General features: G+C 41.7%; 1 protein-coding gene across 20 annotated transcripts in view; it reads right to left on the minus strand.

Annotated features, from left to right (window-relative positions):
- MYO18A (myosin XVIIIA) overlaps nucleotides 1-19,212 on the minus strand; it is a 597,092-nt gene that overhangs the window by 313,071 nt on the left and 264,809 nt on the right. For all 20 annotated transcript variants that reach the window (XM_063955930.1, XM_063955929.1, XM_063955931.1 and 17 more), the window contains 6 exons: nucleotides 18,610-18,752; nucleotides 17,253-17,353; nucleotides 16,328-16,391; nucleotides 15,304-15,448; nucleotides 4,235-4,411; nucleotides 1,366-1,456 (listed from right to left, as the gene is read on the minus strand). In XM_063955930.1, coding sequence (XP_063812000.1) covers nucleotides 1,366-1,456; nucleotides 4,235-4,411; nucleotides 15,304-15,448; nucleotides 16,328-16,391; nucleotides 17,253-17,353; nucleotides 18,610-18,752 — 721 coding nt within the window. The remainder of the gene's footprint in view (nucleotides 1-1,365; nucleotides 1,457-4,234; nucleotides 4,412-15,303; nucleotides 15,449-16,327; nucleotides 16,392-17,252; nucleotides 17,354-18,609; nucleotides 18,753-19,212) is intronic.

Genomic DNA, 19,212 nt, shown 5'->3' on the forward strand with positions numbered 1-19,212 from the left:
GGTGAGGTATCCCTGTATTTTATTATATGCTTTCCAACCAGCAGTCTGTCAGTATTGTACATTTGTGGTAGAATACAGTTATTTGTAAGTCAGCTGATTGTAACCATGATGTTCAGTGGTTCTGGCAGGAAATGCAACACCAGCACCAACAGCAGAATCCTGGTCCGTATGTACAATAAAGAATATCACAGACAGCTGATAGCTGTATAACAGAAGAGTCTCCCAATGCAGATTCAAGCTTACTGGGGGGGGGATTTAATTCTTGACACGCCCCCTATCTCCTGTCTAAAGTGACGTGAGATAGAGGAGATATATTCATATGACCCCCGTTATCACCTCTATCGCACGCAGTATAGTCGGGTTTAGAAAAAGAATTCAACATATACAGATGCGTCCTCATACACCTAGCCTCAATACACCATGCAGCGCAAGATGCCAGGCATGAGTAAGGGGGCATACACTCTAGAAGATTTAAGTGAACGATATGCACGATAAAGATATTATCGTGCATATCGTCAAGTGTGTATGCACAGTAATGATGCACGCTCCTGCAGGTCGTTATAGTTTATCTTTATCAACTGAACATGCAGTCCAGTTTCGGCTATATCTGTCATAACTGCATGTTCAGGGATGGAAGAGGTGACGTCACTGAATGATATCTTTCACTATATCATGCAGTGTATATGCACTTTATCTTTCATGCTGCAGCTGGGGAAATTTCAAGGGAAATCTTTATATTTATTAGTTCAAAATTGTCTAGTGTGCACCCACCTGTTGCCGGCAGGTCCCATGCAACACTACTAATGCTGGGCGTTATTCTTTGACGAACATGCGTCTTAGTTGCAATGCGACAGGGATGCGCAAGGAGACTGTGCTGATTAATTTACTATAAAAGACACTTGTATACTGTGTGCAACTGAGTCTGTATACGGAACCAAGCAGAACTTGTATTGGAAAAAAGCAGTGGCTGCTACATTGTAGCACTCTGTATACAGATTCAGAGACTCAGTCACTCGCAGACATACAAGTGTCATATCTTATGACAGGGTTAGGCTGCAGGATGGGTAGGGTTAGGGTTATGCTGCGGGAGGCGGAGGTTAGGGTGAAAGTACCGCAATCGGTCAGGATTCCTGCCGTCTGGATCCCACTGTTGGTATTCTAAATGCTGAGATGTTATACCCAAACCATCCCTGTCAATGGTTTAGATTTATTATTCCTCTCCTTACTGATTTTGCTTTTACTAAACTATGGAATACCTTTACATGGCCTGTATACTATTCTCATCGCTCATTAAGAAGGCCATGCTGTCCACCTGCGCCACCCTGCAATGTTCTCGGTCTTCTGAGAACCAATTAGCCTCCTTACCTGTTTATTAGCGAGATGAGTAGGGTGAAGAGCTCAGCATACAAGCCAGAGGCCATTCCTTCAAGGCACTCCAATGCAGACAATTTGGGACCTATGTGTGAGGAGAAATAAATTGCATTGTATACATAAACTGTAATTCATGACTGATAAAAGAAATTGAGTACATTAGTATATACAGTAACTATACCTAAATGTCAACAATGAAATCATTGTAAGGGAGCAGGTGATAACTTTTTATGAATCAACACAAATGATAATAGCACAATTGGACCTCACCAGTTACTCTGATGCTCCCAAGGATCCTGTCAATGTGTATAACATCTATACTCAACAGCAAATATTTATTTTCCGTCTAATTTATGGGACTAGTTGTATAATATATCACATACTGATGTGTCCACATACATACCTATTCTCAAATTGCAACAAATAACCCCGTTTGGCGCGTCACTGACTTTGCAATTTAACCACACTATGCTACTTTCATAAAATATGCATCGCAATCTCCTGCTTTATAGAAATTCCTCTGCAACAAAAGTACTAATCCTAAGTACTTGGCAGACTAAATACAAAAAAAGTATGAAATCTGGGTAAAAAGGGCAGAACACAGGTCTGATAACAGGAACATGCGCAAGCCTCCTGCCATTTATTATTATGCTTAATCTGCTACTATACACTGATTCCTTTGCAACAAAAAATACTAATCCTAAGAATTTAGAACACTATTACCAAATTGGGAAAAAGTTTGCAAGCATGAGAGTCACTACCAGGGGTTTTCTACCATATGGCTCAACAGAATAAAAGAGAAAATGCAGGTGCACACTCTAAATACTACGGGCCTTATTCAGATCTGATCGCAGCAGCAAATTTGTTAGCAAATGGGCAAAACAATGTGCACTGCGCATATACAACATGTGCAGAGAGTTAGATTTGGGAGGGGTGTGTTCAAACTGAAATCTAAATTGCAGTGTAAAATAAAGCAGCCAGTATTTACGCTGCACAGAAACAATATAACCCACCCAAATCTAACTCTCTCTGCACGTTGTATCTGCTGCCCACCCTGCAGTGCACGTGGTTTTGCCCATTAGCTAACATATTTGCAGCTGCTATCAGATCTGAATTAGGCCCAAAGAGCACTGGTAATCAGAACAATTATAATAAACTCTGCAATTTAACATGCTAAAAATTGAGGTTGATTGTTGGCCAAAATTATGGGCCCACCTACCATAGCCATGTGACCTCGTCAGTTGGGTCCCTATCATTGCCAAAGTTTAAGTCCCCCCCCACCCCGAGCTAGAAAAACCCAACCTCTTCAAGGCATCACACTAGGAAGTAGCAATTTAAGGGTTAAAAGGTGTTACATTATTAAGAAGTAGCAGCTAAAAGTGTTACATAGCTGAGAAGTAGTAATTAGGGTGTTAGAAACTGTTACATTAGTAAAAAGCAGTTTAGGTGCTAGATTAAGTGTTCCAATAACGATGGCCCGAAGCAGTGCAGCCACAACAACCCAGGGGGCCCAACGCCCAGAACCCATTCCTAATACTGACATATTGTATAAACTCATCAAGGACTTGAACCTTAGGAATGTTAGGGAACCGCCTGATGAGGTCACCTGCCCATGGTATGTAGGCCCATATGTTAAAAATTATACTAAGAACCTCAATTTTACTCCATGTTAAACTGCATAATTTATTATAATTGTTCTGATTACCAGTGTTCTTAGTGTTTAGAGTGTGCATCTGCATCGTCTTTTTTTTGTGGCACTACAAGTCTCAGCATAGTAGCACCTCTTATTATGTTTAGAATTAGGATGTGCAGTCCAGCACCAAGTACAAGAACAGGGGGTGAGTGAGTGATATGCACTTTTAACAGACTAGTTGATACTCTTATGTAGCAGAGGAAAAGATCAGACATAAGTTGCATAAGTACACAGCCAGGTCAGCATGCCTTATCATAGTGCAGGTCAATGGAATGGCTCTACTCAGTGAGGGGCATCTCATTATAAAGCCACTTATGCACTGTACAATGCTACTGTGTAATTGGAAACTTCAAGTGCAAATCGGAGCATGCAAAAGGAAAGGAAAAAATGAAAAGAAAATGTCAGCCCAGCATCTGAGGCAGATAAGGAGACGTTTCAATTAAAGGCTGGGACTTCTACATTTTAAAAAGGTTACAAAATTTAAAGTCTTCGAGGATCACAGTCATATTTCATGTAAGAGTCAATCCATCTTATAATACTCTGAAATAGTAGTCTTTAAGTGCAATTAAAGATATTACAGTAATAGAACAGCACTTGTTTACTAAGAACATAAGGTCAAAGACTCCATGCTACTATTAAATAAGATTAGTTGCAAAACAGAAGCGGTCACATATAATGTTCAAGTTGCCGTCAACATCATTAGGATCTTCACCAAATAATTGTTGTTCACATCCCAAATACAGAAGACAAAGGTTTCTAAGTTATTATTTCTTACTGAAGCTTTCTGAATGAAACAGAGTACTTCTGAGTACTGTAGAAACGTTACACTATGTAGAAAGTAGTGAGTCATCTGGCTGTCTGAAAAGTTTAATGCAATAAGTCAAACCTTGTAGGAGCGAGCGAGCTGTTAAATACCAAGCTGGTTTATGTGAATAGTTTGTATATATATTTCAACAAAGAACAACATAAAAAATTGTTACTTTGCAAATCATTGAATTATCAATTAAGGGGAACATGGAGCAAAATATATTCTCACTTAAGTCATCTGAAAATTATCATTAATTTTGAATGTAATTAAATAATTACTGTGCATAGCGTATTATGTAGTTATGATATACAGTATATTATGCAGCCGGGCAATTTCACAAACAGCAAGGCATCTCTGCATACCTGATCCATCTCCTTGGCTTGAATCATCCAGCCCTTGGCGGAAAGATGTTGACTTCTGTAATCCGCTGGTTTTGGGTTGGTGCTTGAATATAGATGAAGAGAGCTCTTCTAGTGAGCAACCCAGCAGATATGCAGCTTTTTGCGCCCACTCATGACGGGCAAACTGCTTCCTGCCAGCTTTGAGAGAACACAAGTTTGTCAGAGTCTTACATTGAGCATATAAGAGATATATATTGATTAACAATGTACATCAGAACAGCAACACCTGCGATAGGAGAGGGGCAAATGTGTAACTGCAGAATGACAACCCTTTGTTACAGAAGGGAATCATATTGTGCTTGCCGATTCCAGCAATATGGCTATATAATTCAGACACAGGCTTTGCCATTATAAGAACAAATTAATTACAGAAAAGTCAGGATGCGCATTTCATGAAAATAAATAGTTATGGCAAGGTACAATGTAGATTGACTTTGTGAATCCCACTTAACAGACGCTTCAGACTATGTTGATCATAGCTATTACTTTTAATATATTATAAAGCAATGGGAAAATTATTCCATAATTTTGAAACAGAAAACTGGGATACCAATGTAAGACACAGGGGATGTTTATAACCACTACTCTATTCTCCTTTTCAGGACTAAAAACTTGTAAAATTCAAATAAACCTATTGCACATCATTTAGTTCACCGCCTGGTACTATGATGGAAGGTCCAACAAACAGGAGGATTCTACATTTGCCCATATTGTCTAGCTGTGCATGTGCTTAAGAACTACAACAAGCAGGGGTTTGGAAATCTATTCATTAGAAGGGGATCCGGTCATGTGACCGGCACTCGAGATCCCGGCGGTAACCATGCCAACGCCGGGATCCCGAACGATCAAAAGCCCTACAGTCGGCATGCCGACTAACAGGGACTATTCCCACTTGTGGGAGTCCACGACAGCCATAGAGTGGGAATAGAACCTGAGACGAGCACAGCGAGCCCGCAAGGGGCTTTGTTGCGCTCACACCCCCTCACCGTCATTCTGCGGCCGGGGTCGGTATGCTGACCGTCGGGATCCCCCATCCCCAACCCATTAGAAGAGTTATATGAGGAGGCAAAGAGGGATATTGAAGGTTACAGCAGAAGTGATGAATCATGTACTAAATCTATAGATTGTAAGCTTGCGAGCAGGGCCTTCCAACCTCTGTGACTGTTATTACCCAGCTTTTATTTTATCACTGTTGTTCCCAATAGCCACGGAATATAGCAGGGTACAGTATATAGCATATAGAAGTATGCAGCAGCGGAATTTGCCGTGCTATATAAGAAACTGTTAATAAATAAATATTTCAATGTTTTTAGATACTTCTAAAGCTAAGCATCAAATATGTGATCATGGAAGGTGATTTGAGCACGTGGCATGGTCCAAATCCAAAGACAAAATCTGTGGTCACTCAGGATGAAACAGAGGATGCATTTTCTGAATACTCACAGTTGTGATTAATTCAAGTGACATGTGAAATAACGGATACAGTATGCCAATAATAGTTTAGTTGCTAGGGATTCCTTATTGCATTGGGCACACAATTATTTGTGTGGCAGTAAAAGACTGAGGGGTAGATGTATTAACCTGGAGAAGGCATAAGGAAGTGATAAACCAGTGATATGTGCAAGGTGATAAAGGCACCAGCCAATCAGCTCCCATATGTAAATGAACAGTTAGAAGCTGATTGGCTGGTGTGTTTATCACCTTGCACATATCACTGGTTTATCACTTCCTTATGCCTTCTCCAGGTTAATACATCTGCCCCTGAGAGCTTCAGGTTACACAGATCTTCCAGTTTTCTGTTTCATAAATATCAGTACCTTGTTTTGTAACTCCTATTAGTCATTCACAGTGAATGATTATTTCTCACTGCGTATAACTTTGCATTGGGTAATGTTCCTCCTCCGTACAGTACCCACTTAACCTGGGGAAGCGGAAAGATTGGGATCCCTTGGAACATTAATCGACCCTTAAAAATTAACTAAAGGGGGGTACTCACGGAGAGATCCATGCTTAAAATCTAAGCAATCTGACTAGATTGCTTAGATTTTAAGCACAGATCACTCGTTTGTACCCCCCACAGCGGGCCGCGCATCGCTATCGCCGGTACTAGATTGAGCCTGCATGCAGGCCAATCTAGCACGCCGCTGGGTAAAATGAGTGGCCCCCCATCCTCCCCCGCATCGCTCAGCTCACATCGCCTTGTGCTGGGCGGCGGGAGAGATGTGTGCTGAGCGGTTCGCTCAGCACATATCTCTCCCGTGTATACCAGCCTTAAGACACCCGCAGCACAGTAGAGCTCACCATCCAAGTAGAGATATGAACAGCGATTCACAAGGTGATGAGGAACATTACAACTGCCACCTTTATAACTGCTCTGACTGCTCATAAAAGCAACTCATTCTGTGGGGTGATTATAATAACATGACATGTTTACATTGTGTGAAGATAGCTTTCCACACATTTGAGTGTATTTTACTGTACATAAAAAAATACTGCATTATAATTGTGTATTGCTGTTAAGATACATTCTGAGTGGCTAATCATTAGTTAGGAAGTTAAAGGGAGCAGTCGCCATGACAGGTCATGCATTCTATGGGACAAGCAAGAGAATGCAGTGCTACTAACTGGCCGTATCCTTGTACTACATGACTCGGTGACGGAAGATGTAGGAGCTATAATAGTGCGCCTAATAAGATGAAAATTACTATATGGAAATGTCACAACAGATGCAGATGCCGATGTGTCGATACTTCAGGGAGCGCCTTCTAAACACGGAGATGAAACTCTGCTCTAAGAGTAAGTCATTCAGACATGGCTCAGGCATGAGAAATTTCTGCATCGATGTGACAATGACTCAATTATACAACTCTCACACTGTGACCAGCACGGCGAGACCGGGCACATACAGTATGTAAACAGATAAGGAGAAGAAACAAATTCACTTGGAGGTATATGAAAGCAAAATGATGAAACACTTCTTTACCTTCATCTGCTTCTGTATTGTAACGGAGCAGCATGCAACATGCAAATAAAAACACGCAGTTAGAAAACAAACAAACAAAAACATGTAATTGTTATCTAGTTTATAGGAAAGGATAAAAAGAAGTTTCACAAAAGGGACAGATAACAGGTTGCCAGAGCAGGCTAAAGACTGTAGTTTTTTAACGCACTGACCACAGGTGCTGCCAAATTAGAGGATTAAAGCTGGGGAATCACTGCAGGATAACAGGCGACTGCAGGCTTATGTATTATCTTAGTCATTCTTAGACAAACAACAGCAGGCTTAAAAGTGCTGAATTTTATTTGCAAAATCAACATCATAAAGTGCAGAAGTTTAATAAAAAGATTATTTCCTACTTCCAATTATGCATACACAAAAGTGTCTGCCTTCTAATGACAGTGGGGGTCTCACTTAGCCTTAGGGCGGCTGCTTCAGATGTCCTGACAGAGATGAGCTCATAAGTTCAACTGCACTTTCATATGTGGAAGCTCTGCTGTTCATAATCTTATGGCCAGGGTCATAGGCAAACGCAGGGGGGGTTACCAGTTGCACAGAAACACCCATTCCCCACAGCCTGGCCAGAAGCCACTTCATGCAGTATAAAGGGCAGAATGGAGCTGTTGCACATGCCCAGTGGCAGTAGATTTTTCTACCAAGTCCGCTGTGTGTGTCTGTGGATCTGAGTTCTCAATCATCGCAGTAGATCGAGCATCTGGTAAATGTCTTACCAGATATTGGGCCTGCAAATGGCTGAAGTACTATATTACATAAACTGCACTTTGTTTGGGGCAGACTATATCTTGTTACATGCTAATTATGCATCCTTCATGGGCTGGAGGCAATCGCTCTAAAATCAATCATTGCGACACCCCCTTCCAGAAATCCTGCGTTTGCCCCCAGGGTCTATGAAAATTGGCAGGTGACTGACTTCAGGCTTCACAACTTCACTGTGTACATCGCTAGAAATCCAGTCCTATGACCAGGGGAGCTGTATCAAACCTTCAAGAGAGATGAAAATTATAGAAGCACTGCTTGGTTGCTATGGGCAACTTCTCCACTTTCTCTCTCTCCAAAGCTTTATACATCTCTCCCTCCGATATAATCTTCCTATTCTCTTTTGTAACAAGTGGAGTTGTACTGTAATAAAGCATAAGCATCACTAAAATGACTGAGACTATGGGATTAATTTCTTTTTACCTCAGAATTTATCCAATATTAATTTTAGATGATAAAATGTATAAAAACACAGAGATTATTATATGTACATGTGTGTATGCCCGGCTTGCCTTATGTAGCCATGGAATTTTCTTGTGACTCAATACCAATATAAAACATATTTTTCATAAATATATTGTATGATCATTTAAATAGAACACTGAGCACTTCATACATGTAATAACTATAGTCTTTGGGTTACAACTTAAAAAGCAGCACCTATGATCAGTATACTACTCCCAAACATAACAGAGATGCTACCCTTCCAGGAGTAGAACGTGTACAGTGTAGCACCCCTAGTGGTAAGTAGTAGTTTTAAATCAACACCTTATGGCAACCTGGGTTAATTTAGTTATTTTTAACAGTGTTATGCAATAAAAACACTGTGCTGGAAGAGGAAAGGCCTCTTCTGAATTTCATGCAAGAGCTTTAAGGCAAGGAAGCTGTAAAATGATGCACAGCCAGGTTGACAACAACATGGCATGAAACAAAACATGCACTCAAAATAATAATGAACAGTGCTATTAAGAAAGAATATGTAATACATTCACACAATAAACAAGGATTGACAGATGCCTCTACTCCAGCTGTATCTGAACTACATATCCCATGATGGCTTGTTAGCTGGCAAATGGCTGTCTTGGCACTGCTGGAATAGACTCCAGTAGCAGCTGGTGTTACAATACACTGACCAATCCTGGATACAAAGAAGGAGAAGTGTCACAGAGTTACACAGGAGTCGTGGAAGTAGCCACCACTTCCGTATTGACACAAACAGTCCGTCCACATTGACAGTAAATGTGTATGGAAATCCAGCACAGGACTCTGAGGGTACACTGTACGTGTAGACAATACAAAAACAGTACTTTCTATAATGAAAGGAATAAATGTATTAATCAAAACTTAACAATAAACAAGATGGTCATTATCAGTTGTCATTAACAAAAAACAATTACAACCATTCACCAATATCCATTTACACGTTTTACTGATGTTCCTGAATTAGCCAAGGAAGTAAGATAGAACAGCACACTGTCAGTATCCTAAATTATATCTATATACTTATGTGTGCAGGGACATTTTAGAAACGTAAGTAAGTTTGAATCACACGAATGTAGGCTATTACAAGTGACAGAGATTAGCACATTAACAAAATATTTCCTTCTACATCACTGAGAGTAAATTATATGTTTGTCAAGGCAATTGAAGTATTGTTAGCTTGTTACAGCCTGCCCCCTAGTGGCTACATACAATAAAACATGTTTTAATCTTGCCAGCTTCATTGAAAGGATGTATATAACTTCATAAAGTTCTAGTACAGTATAGAAAACGCAAGCAAATGACAGACTGGTTTAATAAATGTCCTTCATCACCTATTATGGAGTGATATTGTTGTTGTATAAGAATTTGGGGGAACAGTATTGGAGCTGTGAGAGTGGACAGCCATACGTATGATGTTGGCGGTGATTTTGTTGCCAGGGCAAAGTGCCTGGTGAGAAGCAGACATGCTCCATGCTACAGAGAGAGTGACAGAGCATGATCCACAGTTGGAGAATGAATAAGAAGGAATGCACACAGATAGATACAGAAACTCAGCAAATCAGACACAGTTACCCAGAGCATCTACATCTGAGACTGCGGGGGGAAGCAAGATTACACAGATTATTCATTAGAGCCACTGGTTACATTATATCACCTGCTTTGTGGTTACAAGCCAACAGGTCATATAAGTCATGGGAACACCAACAGAAAACAAAACAACAGCATTTGATCACCAGAACTGCATAAATTCATTTTGGCACGATGTTTGGAGCGATGTTCAGCCAGTAGATAATAGTGGAAAACACTGTCTCAGGCACAACTCCAGAACATCCCCTATATGCTCAGTAGAGATGCGGTTACAGAGACTGGAGTACATGGAGTATATTTTATATGTTTCATGCTTAACAAACCACCCAGTAACCTGAGGATGGAGTGCTGGCATCACTGAATATTCCACAGCCGTTGGGATTGGTAGGGTTTACACAAGGAACAAACCCATCGTATCCATGTTAAGTTTACAATACATTTATACTACATGACACCACTGCTCTTACGTTTGTAGTTACTTTATTTAGAGTATCTTGTCAGTTTTTCCAAGATTAAATTAATATGGAGACATCATGCTTAAGTATGGACTGTCATGAATAGTGGCAAGCAATGGATGTCCTTCTCTCAGATCTGTATATTAATCTTGCTCTAGCTGCCTCCCAATGGCCGAGCCTCTCATACAGCACCAAGGTTTCCCATGGCCGCAGTAACGGAAATATTACACATAAGTGGAAAGCATGTTATAGTAGTTATGTCAATAGCTTGTTTAACTAATGAATTCCACCTGTGTGGACAGGCCTTTAGTGTATTATATATAACAAAATTATTCCAGTGTTTACTTCATTTTGGTAGCTACCTAAAGTATGTGTAAAATTAGCAATTAGTTATACATCAGCACCTGGGAACTGATATCTAGAAGAGAACCAAGCTATTGATTATTCAATCAAATTCTATACTACAAAGTTAAGAAAAGATAGCAAAAACAGTTGGAGACTTCTGCTAAAGCTACTAGCATGTAATAAATGAAACAAAAAAAGGGGTAGGAATCATAAAAACTTATATTTCAAAAAAGCAGCCTAGTAAGCTTGGCACCTCTGCTGCTGCTTATTGCATAGTTTCTGGTGACACCAGCCCCCCTACACCCCCGTTTTCCTCCCATAAGTTTTGTGTACAGACCCAGATTCGCCGATGCTGTACTACAGCAATGTAAGAGCTCCGGGACAAGGTGTTCCAGCATGTAGTGCCCAGGGCTGCACTAAGAGAAGCAGCAGCTCTGTTATTACATTAATACATACATTGGACATTGCTCAATTCTATTTAGAAGCGGAGACGAGTACATTAAAGGAAGGGGTCATCTAGATAGGAAGAACACAAAATATTCCCGCAGCACCATGCTCTAAACCAGCTTCCATTTGTAGATAAAAAAAAGCTAAAGTCTTAGTTACATGAATGTGCACATATGTAATAAGCTGAGAGTAGGGATTCCAACAAGGGACAGGTTTTGGCATTGAAAATTATGATACATGAAATCCTGTGTATTATGGGATATAGAGCACTCTCATCAGTAGGCATGTTGTCCGGTCCTATGCCAGCTGCCCACAGTAAAATACATGGAATCCATGTCTATCAGTGACTGAGAGTAGCTGTATCATGTAATCTTCAACTGTAACTAAGATGGGCCTGGGAAAGGGCCAGACAACTTACCCACCAATGCATCAAGAAGGGAACCTCTCCTGACCACCGCTACCACTCTATGGCTAAGTTAAGTGAAGGGGGGGACATCATGGTGGACGTGGGGTCGCATGGGAGAAGAACAGAGGGAGAACAAGTAGTTGCAGATGGGCAACAGGGAGGACAGGTAGAGGGCAGATGGATATCAGAGAGGACAGGTAGAGGGCAGATTGATATCAGAGAGGACAGGTAGAGGGCAGATGGATAGTAGAGAGGACAGATAAAGGGCAGATGGATATCAGAAAGGACAGGTAGAGGGCAGATGGATAGTAGAGAGGACAGATAAAGGGCAGATGGATAGCAGCGAGGACAGGTAGAGGGCAGATGGATAGCAGAGAGGGCAGGTAGAGGGCAGATAGATATCAGAAAGGACAGGTAGAGGGCAGATGGATATCAGAGAGAACAGGTAGAGGGCAGATAGATATCAGAGAGGACAGGTAGAGGGCAGATGGATATCAGAGAGGACAGGTAGAGGGCAGATGGATATCAGAGAGGACAGGTAGAGGGCAGATGGATATCAGAGAGGACAGGTAGAGGGCAGATGGATATCAGAGAGGACAGGTAGAGGGCAGATGGATATCAGAGAGGACAGGTAGAGGGCAGATGGATATCAGAGAGGACAGGTAGAGGGCAGATGGATATCAGAGAGGACAGGTAGAGGGCAGATAGATATCAGAAAGGACAGGTAGAGGGCAGATGGATATCAGAGAGAACAGGTAGAGGGCAGATGGATAGCAGAGAGGACAGGTAGAGGGCAGATAGATATCAGAAAGGACAGGTAGAGGGCAGATAGATATCAGAGAGGACAGGTAGAGGGCAGATGGATATCAGAGAGGACAGGTAGAGGGCAGATGGATATCAGAGAGGACAGGTAGAGGGCAGATGGATATCAGAGAGGACAGGTAGAGGGCAGATGGATATCAGAGAGGACAGGTAGAGAGCAGATGGATATCAGAGAGGACAGGTAGAGGGCAGATGGATATCAGAGAGGACAGGTAGATGGTAGATGGATATCAGAGAGGACAGGTAGAGGGCAGATGGATAGCAGAGGGGACAGGTAGAGGGCAGATGGATAGCAGCGAGGACAGGTAGAGGGCAGATAGATATCAGAGAGGACAGGTAGAGGGCAGATGGATATCAGAGAGGAGGTAGAGGGCAGATGGATATCAGAGAGGACAGGTAGAGGGCAGATGGATATCAGAGAGGACAGGTAGAGGGCAGATGGATATCAGAGAGGACAGGTAGAGGGCAGATGGATATCAGAGAGGACAGGTAGAGGGCAGATGGATATCAGAGAGGACAGGTAGAGGGCAGATGGATATCAGAGAGGACAGGTAGAGGGCAGATGGATATCAGAGAGGACAGGTAGAGGGCAGATGGATATCAGAGAGGAGGTAGAGGGCAGATGGATATCAGAGAGGACAGGTAGAGGGCAGATGGATATCAGAGAGGAGGTAGAGGGCAGATGGATATCAGAGAGGACAGGTAGAGGGCAGATGGATATCAGAGAGGACAGGTAGATGGTAGATAGATATCAGAGAGGACAGGTAGATGGTAGATGGATATCAGAGAGGACAGGTAGAGGGCAGATGGATAGCAGAGGGGACAGGTAGAGGGCAGATGATGGATAGCAGCGAGGACAGGTAGAGGGCAGATGGATAGCAGAGAGGACAGGTAGAGGGCAGATAGATATCAGAAAGGACAGGTAGAGGGCAGATGGATATCAGAGAGAACAGGTAGAGGGCAGATAGATATCAGAGAGGACAGATAGAGGGCAGGTGGATAGCAGAGGGGACAGGTAGAGGGCAGATGGATAGCAGAGAGGACAGGTAGAGGGCAGATGGATAGCAGAGAGGACAGGTAGAGGGCAGATGGATATCAGAGAGGAGGTAGAGGGCAGATGGATATCAGAGAGGACAGGTAGAGGGCAGATGGATATCAGAGAGGACAGGTAGATGGTAGATAGATATCAGAGAGGACAGGTAGAGGGCAGATAGATATCAGAGAGGACAGGTAGAGGGCAGATGGATAGCAGAGGGGACAGGTAGAGGGCAGATGATGGATAGCAGCGAGGACAGGTAGAGGGCAGATGGATAGCAGAGAGGACAGGTAGAGGGCAGATAGATATCAGAAAGGACAGGTAGAGGGAAGATGGATATCAGAGAGAACAGGTAGAGGGCAGATAGATATCAGAGAGGACAGGTAGAGGGCAGATGGATATCAGAGAGAACAGGTAGAGGGCAGATAGATATCAGAGAGGACAGGTAGAGGGCAGATGGATAGTAGAGAGGATAGATAAAGGGCAGATGGATAGCAGAGAGGACAGGTATATGGTAGATGGATATCAGAGAGGACAGGTAGAGGGCAGATGGATATCAGAAAGGACAGGTAAAGGGCAGATGGATATCAGAGAGCACAGGTAGAGGGCAGATGGATATCAGAGAGGACAGGTAGAGGGCAGATGGATATCAGAGAGGACAGGTAGATGGTAGATGGATAGCAGAGAGGACAGGTAGATGGTAGATGGATATCAGAGAGGACAGGTAGAGGGCAGATGGATAGCAGAGAGGACAGAGAAGAGCGTGAATCAAGTGAGAACAGGAGCAGGGAGAAGAAGCAGTAGGTAGCACTGAAAAAACACAGAGGTTAAGCCACTAACCATAAAAATGTCATTGGTATTATGTTATGAACAAATAAAAATATGTAATGTATTCCTTTTTATTTCTAAAATTTCTTTTTCACTTGCAGTCCTGGAATTCTGGGATCTCGACAATCCTTAAAACCTGAGTTACAAAATGATTATGGCATTGGAATCCCTAGCTGAGAGGCATATATGGGATAATAGTGACTGGCATGTAGTGATGGTCTTTTAGTGCCGTAATGGAGGCTTAGGGTAAGTACTATCAAATTTGCTCTAAATTTAAAAACACAGTAGACTAGATGGGCCAAGTGGTTCTTATCTGTCGTCAAATTCTAATGCATGAACCAATATGGGGGTAGTCACTGTTTAGCAATAGGACCATTCTGGCAAGTGGCTTATCACTTATTTTGCATATGTGTATTGATTTACAGCAGTGTGCTAGGGGAATAATTTGTGCTTTTTTTAAATGTAACAATTAATCAGGATTACTCCTATATCACATCCACATACTGGTGTTATGCACAACAGGAGGACAAAGATTGGCAGCAGGTTTTCTTTTTCTTTTTTTTAGCAATTTTGTCCATATAACATTCTTTGGACATAGTATGATCAAGTGGAAGATCTGTTATTTAACTTCCATCTGTTTTCTGCAATCACAATTTGCAGCACTGTTTTACAATGAGTCACTGCAAAGATATAAAGACTGTGAAGGAGCTCAATCTGTACCATGTGCTTACAAATCAACATCGTGCACAGAAACAAGGACAATGTTAGATTTCTATGCAGTTCTACCAGAAATACATAAAAGGATTGAGCAATCTGCCTCTGTCCTGCAATGACATATATTTGTACCTTTGGTGGCTCCAGCTGATCCCAGGTGGTAAATGGCTCCAAGTATTAACCAAAAGGCCTTTTGCTCCTCACCGGAGATGCCCAAAATTTTCATGGCTGCCTGCAGCTTGCTGAATAGCTGTGCGGACTTCTGCTTATCTTCAGCCTGCATATAAGGTGGACATATTACCAAGTGACAAAAACAGTGATGGGCTACTACAGCCGGGAAGCCTCTGAAACATGACTGTTCTAGACTCAAATTGGGGTAACACTGACTACTACCAGTCTGTCACACATTTCCCCTTCTGTTTAGCCTATGTGAATGTTTTGTTTAATCATTGTGTAATATTAAAATCAATATTTCAGTAAAATATAAATATGACAAAAGGCTCTTTACAACAGTCACAATTCACGATACTGGAATATTTGCTGTCCCCAAAAGTGGCAGCTGGATTAATTTCCTGGATTATGCACCCTAATAATGCCAGAGAATCATTATACAGAGAGGCACCTTTTCTGGTAATAATGGCATTTTAAATGTATGGGATGAATTTGTGACCATCACTTCACATAGTAAGAAACACACTGGCCCAACAAGTCACAGTTCTCCCTCTACAAATCACACCCCCCTCACTAACCACAGGTGTATATTCCTAACAAAAGTGAGCTATTTTCATCCATAATATGTCACCCTATTTATAAATTCACCTTTTTATAATACCATATTTATATGTTTAATTATAGTGAACTACTGTTACTTTCTATTCTGAGTTCCCTTAAAGTACACTATAGGCCACACATCCACTGGCTTTTTTTGTATTTATCTCTAATAAAAACACAAGTGAAAGAAACATGTGTGACATGCCTTTGTTAACTAGGAGCCAACAGTGTGTTTAACCAATGTGTGTACATGCAAAAAATGTATTCTGAACACAAATGCTGCTTCCATGCTAGCAAGCCCTAGTAACAAGAGCAGCAGGGTACGGCTCCACTTGTAAAACGAGCCTGTAACGTCATAAGTGTACCTGTATGAGGTACTGCTTACCTTGGATGTCAGAGTAAGACCAAACACATTGCTATCAGCCAAGTGGTTGAGATGAAGCTCTGTCCTGGAGAATAAAAATAAGCAGCTTTTAATAGAATTGATTTAAAGTAAGTGCTTCAATCATGCCCACATTGGTACATGCATCAATAAAATACAGAGTTTCTGTATTTCAGATTAGCACTGTCCAAACCAGCCAGATCATCGGAAAGCAATTTGAACCCGAGGGCTGGTTTTAGGAGAGGACATTTGTAAGATCACTCTAATCAGCAGTAACTGGAAGAATGTCTACATTCATACATTCACCAAAAACAGTATTTAAAAGGGTAAAAGGCATCAAGCTTGTGCAAGCAATCCAACAGGCATTAAGTAACGGAAAACATTACAAATGATGTTACAATGAGGCTGTATAAAATGCCAGCTGGAAGGATCATTTGTAATGTTTTAAATGCAGATGACAAGTCACAGTAAATTGATGCTTTTAAACAAAAAAAGGTTTTGAAAATTAAAATGTACTTTTGGATTATGTAAGGCCAACATAGCCAACATCATTGCTTAAGTCTCTGTGCTGCATAACCCAACATATAGTACTCATGTATAAGCCTCAGACACTGATAACTTGGAAAACCAGAGTGGTTATATGAGAGCATGAGGCCCAGATAACGCTGTACAATGTGCTGGTCATTTCTGAGACTCTAGTTACTGGGGTACTCATACAGTACATACTCATAACTCATTGTCCACAATGGATTCAGAACTTTGTTCTCCATCAAAAGAAACCATTGTTATTGTTTAATAAATAGATCCAAATGTTCCATCTGAACCGAAATCATGGGAGTAATGTATACATGTACAGATCAGGTATCAAGTGATATACTGTAACTATATGCTAACAGAGGGGTCATACATATATAAGTAGCTCAATTACCGGAGTGTGTTATCTGCACCAGCCAGGAGGTAGTAGAAAACATTAAAGGACGCTTCATTGTCTGGACGTCTGGCCACCCGGAGTTTCTCCAAAAGCATTGTCTGAAACCCAGGAACACACACCATCATCAATGTTCATTTTACACAGGGAAACTTTTACTAACCCAATAATCTGTCAGAACAATTAGAGACCAAAGACCTGATTCTGAGTTGTACACAATTCCGAATGCGGGCGCACATCATGATTGTATGCAAACTGAGCATGTGTTGCGGCTGATATATGCAACCTTGAAATGTGTATGATTCAGAATCACCTGTAGATGCTATGTTGCTGGTCCCTGGTGGCTGAATTGGTATTACTTGGTGGCAAGTGGGAGCCTACATGTAGGAAAATCATCCCAAAGAGGCAGAGCTGGTGACCTATTCTGAGTCAAGCAGATGTAGACTTCAAGCTACTTTTGGTCAGATCTTCTGCACAAAGCACGGGGTAGGTGTAAGTGTGGTCACTAGTGATGGCGGCTGCTCTTGTGGCCAGAGTGCTGGGGGCGGTACAGATCCATAGATGACGTTCACATAGAACTCCCAGTCACTGCATTACATGCGACTCAGAATCAGGCACCAAATGGTAAAATGTTAAGTTGCACTTCTACAGTTATGCCATGCCTTGCAGTAATGTGAGCCCCTGTAGTATAAAGACGGACACGCGTGTGCGAGAGGAGTCATGACCATGCAACAAAGGGTGTGCAAAGTGTTCCCCCTGTAACAAATTATTTTCCCCTCTAACACAACCACCCGCACCAAGCCTTTCATCTCAATAATGTAACATATTTCTTCCCCTTACTGTATTTATCTTACTTTTTCCTACCCTATTCTGCCTCTGCAGACGTAAGAGGCCCAAGTCTATGATACATGAAAATCTACATACGAGTTAAAGTTGAATGTTTCTAAAAGACAAGATGGTATGCATGAGAAGTACAGAAATGTGAATCTTATATCCAATTCTAAGAGGGCCCTGAGGGCAATCCAGTTGTGGGCGGGTAGGCAGATGATGGAGGACTTTTACAAGGTGTCGAGTTTAGCATTTGCCTAGGGGATTAAAATGGCTCTGAATAAACTATTGCAATCGTTTTAGCTTTGTTATTGTGAAAATAATTTCCTTGTTGGAAATTAATTCATACTCCTGCACACTTCTGAAAAGCTACTTGGTATCCAATGTTAATCCTTTCTGTGCTGAAGGCTAAATGACTCACCACAAAGGTTTACAAATCTAAGCACATTTACCATGCTTACTCTTAGCCTATTAAGCCTTTTATAGTAAGCTGCAGAATCCTGACCTTTTTATAATTGATTCTTCTCACCTGTATGGATGCTGAAGCCACCTGTCCTGTCTGGTCAAAGTCCAGAGAAATGATCTGTGAGAACCGCGTGGCATTGCCATTCAGACTCGTGCTGCTATTGCCAAACGCCTCCAAGATGGTGTACATAGCCTGCCACTTTTCAGCTGCAAAAGTCAATGAGATAATCTTGGAATCTATCCCCCTCAAACATCAGTTTTCAATATACTAATCGGAAAATAAACGACTATATTTTAGAAGCACTGACTTCTGGGCATGCCATTCATTTGGCGAGATAGTGTTTAGTAGGTGACAGGCACATGCAGGGGGAGGATATGGTGTTATCCTACAGAAAGGTGATGAATATGGCTCTGCATTGACAATCTAACCTCTTCAGAGCCCACTCTGCTCTTCTAAGCAGGGGCTAGTGCAAGCAAAGTCCTATACTCAATTAAGCTTGCCAAGCTTAATGGCGTATAAGTCAACCCCCGCACCTGCTCAAGAGTACATAGTGGGAAGGACAGGCACCGCTCACTTCTGAGCCTTCCAAGTGGCCACACCACGTGCAACGGTACTACATTCGGCACTGGGCATAACACCAAATAGTGCGGAGGCAAAACTCCAACT

The sequence above is a fragment of the Pseudophryne corroboree genome, chromosome 2 (genome assembly GCF_028390025.1).
Source record: "Pseudophryne corroboree isolate aPseCor3 chromosome 2, aPseCor3.hap2, whole genome shotgun sequence".
NCBI lineage: Eukaryota > Metazoa > Chordata > Amphibia > Anura > Myobatrachidae > Pseudophryne > Pseudophryne corroboree.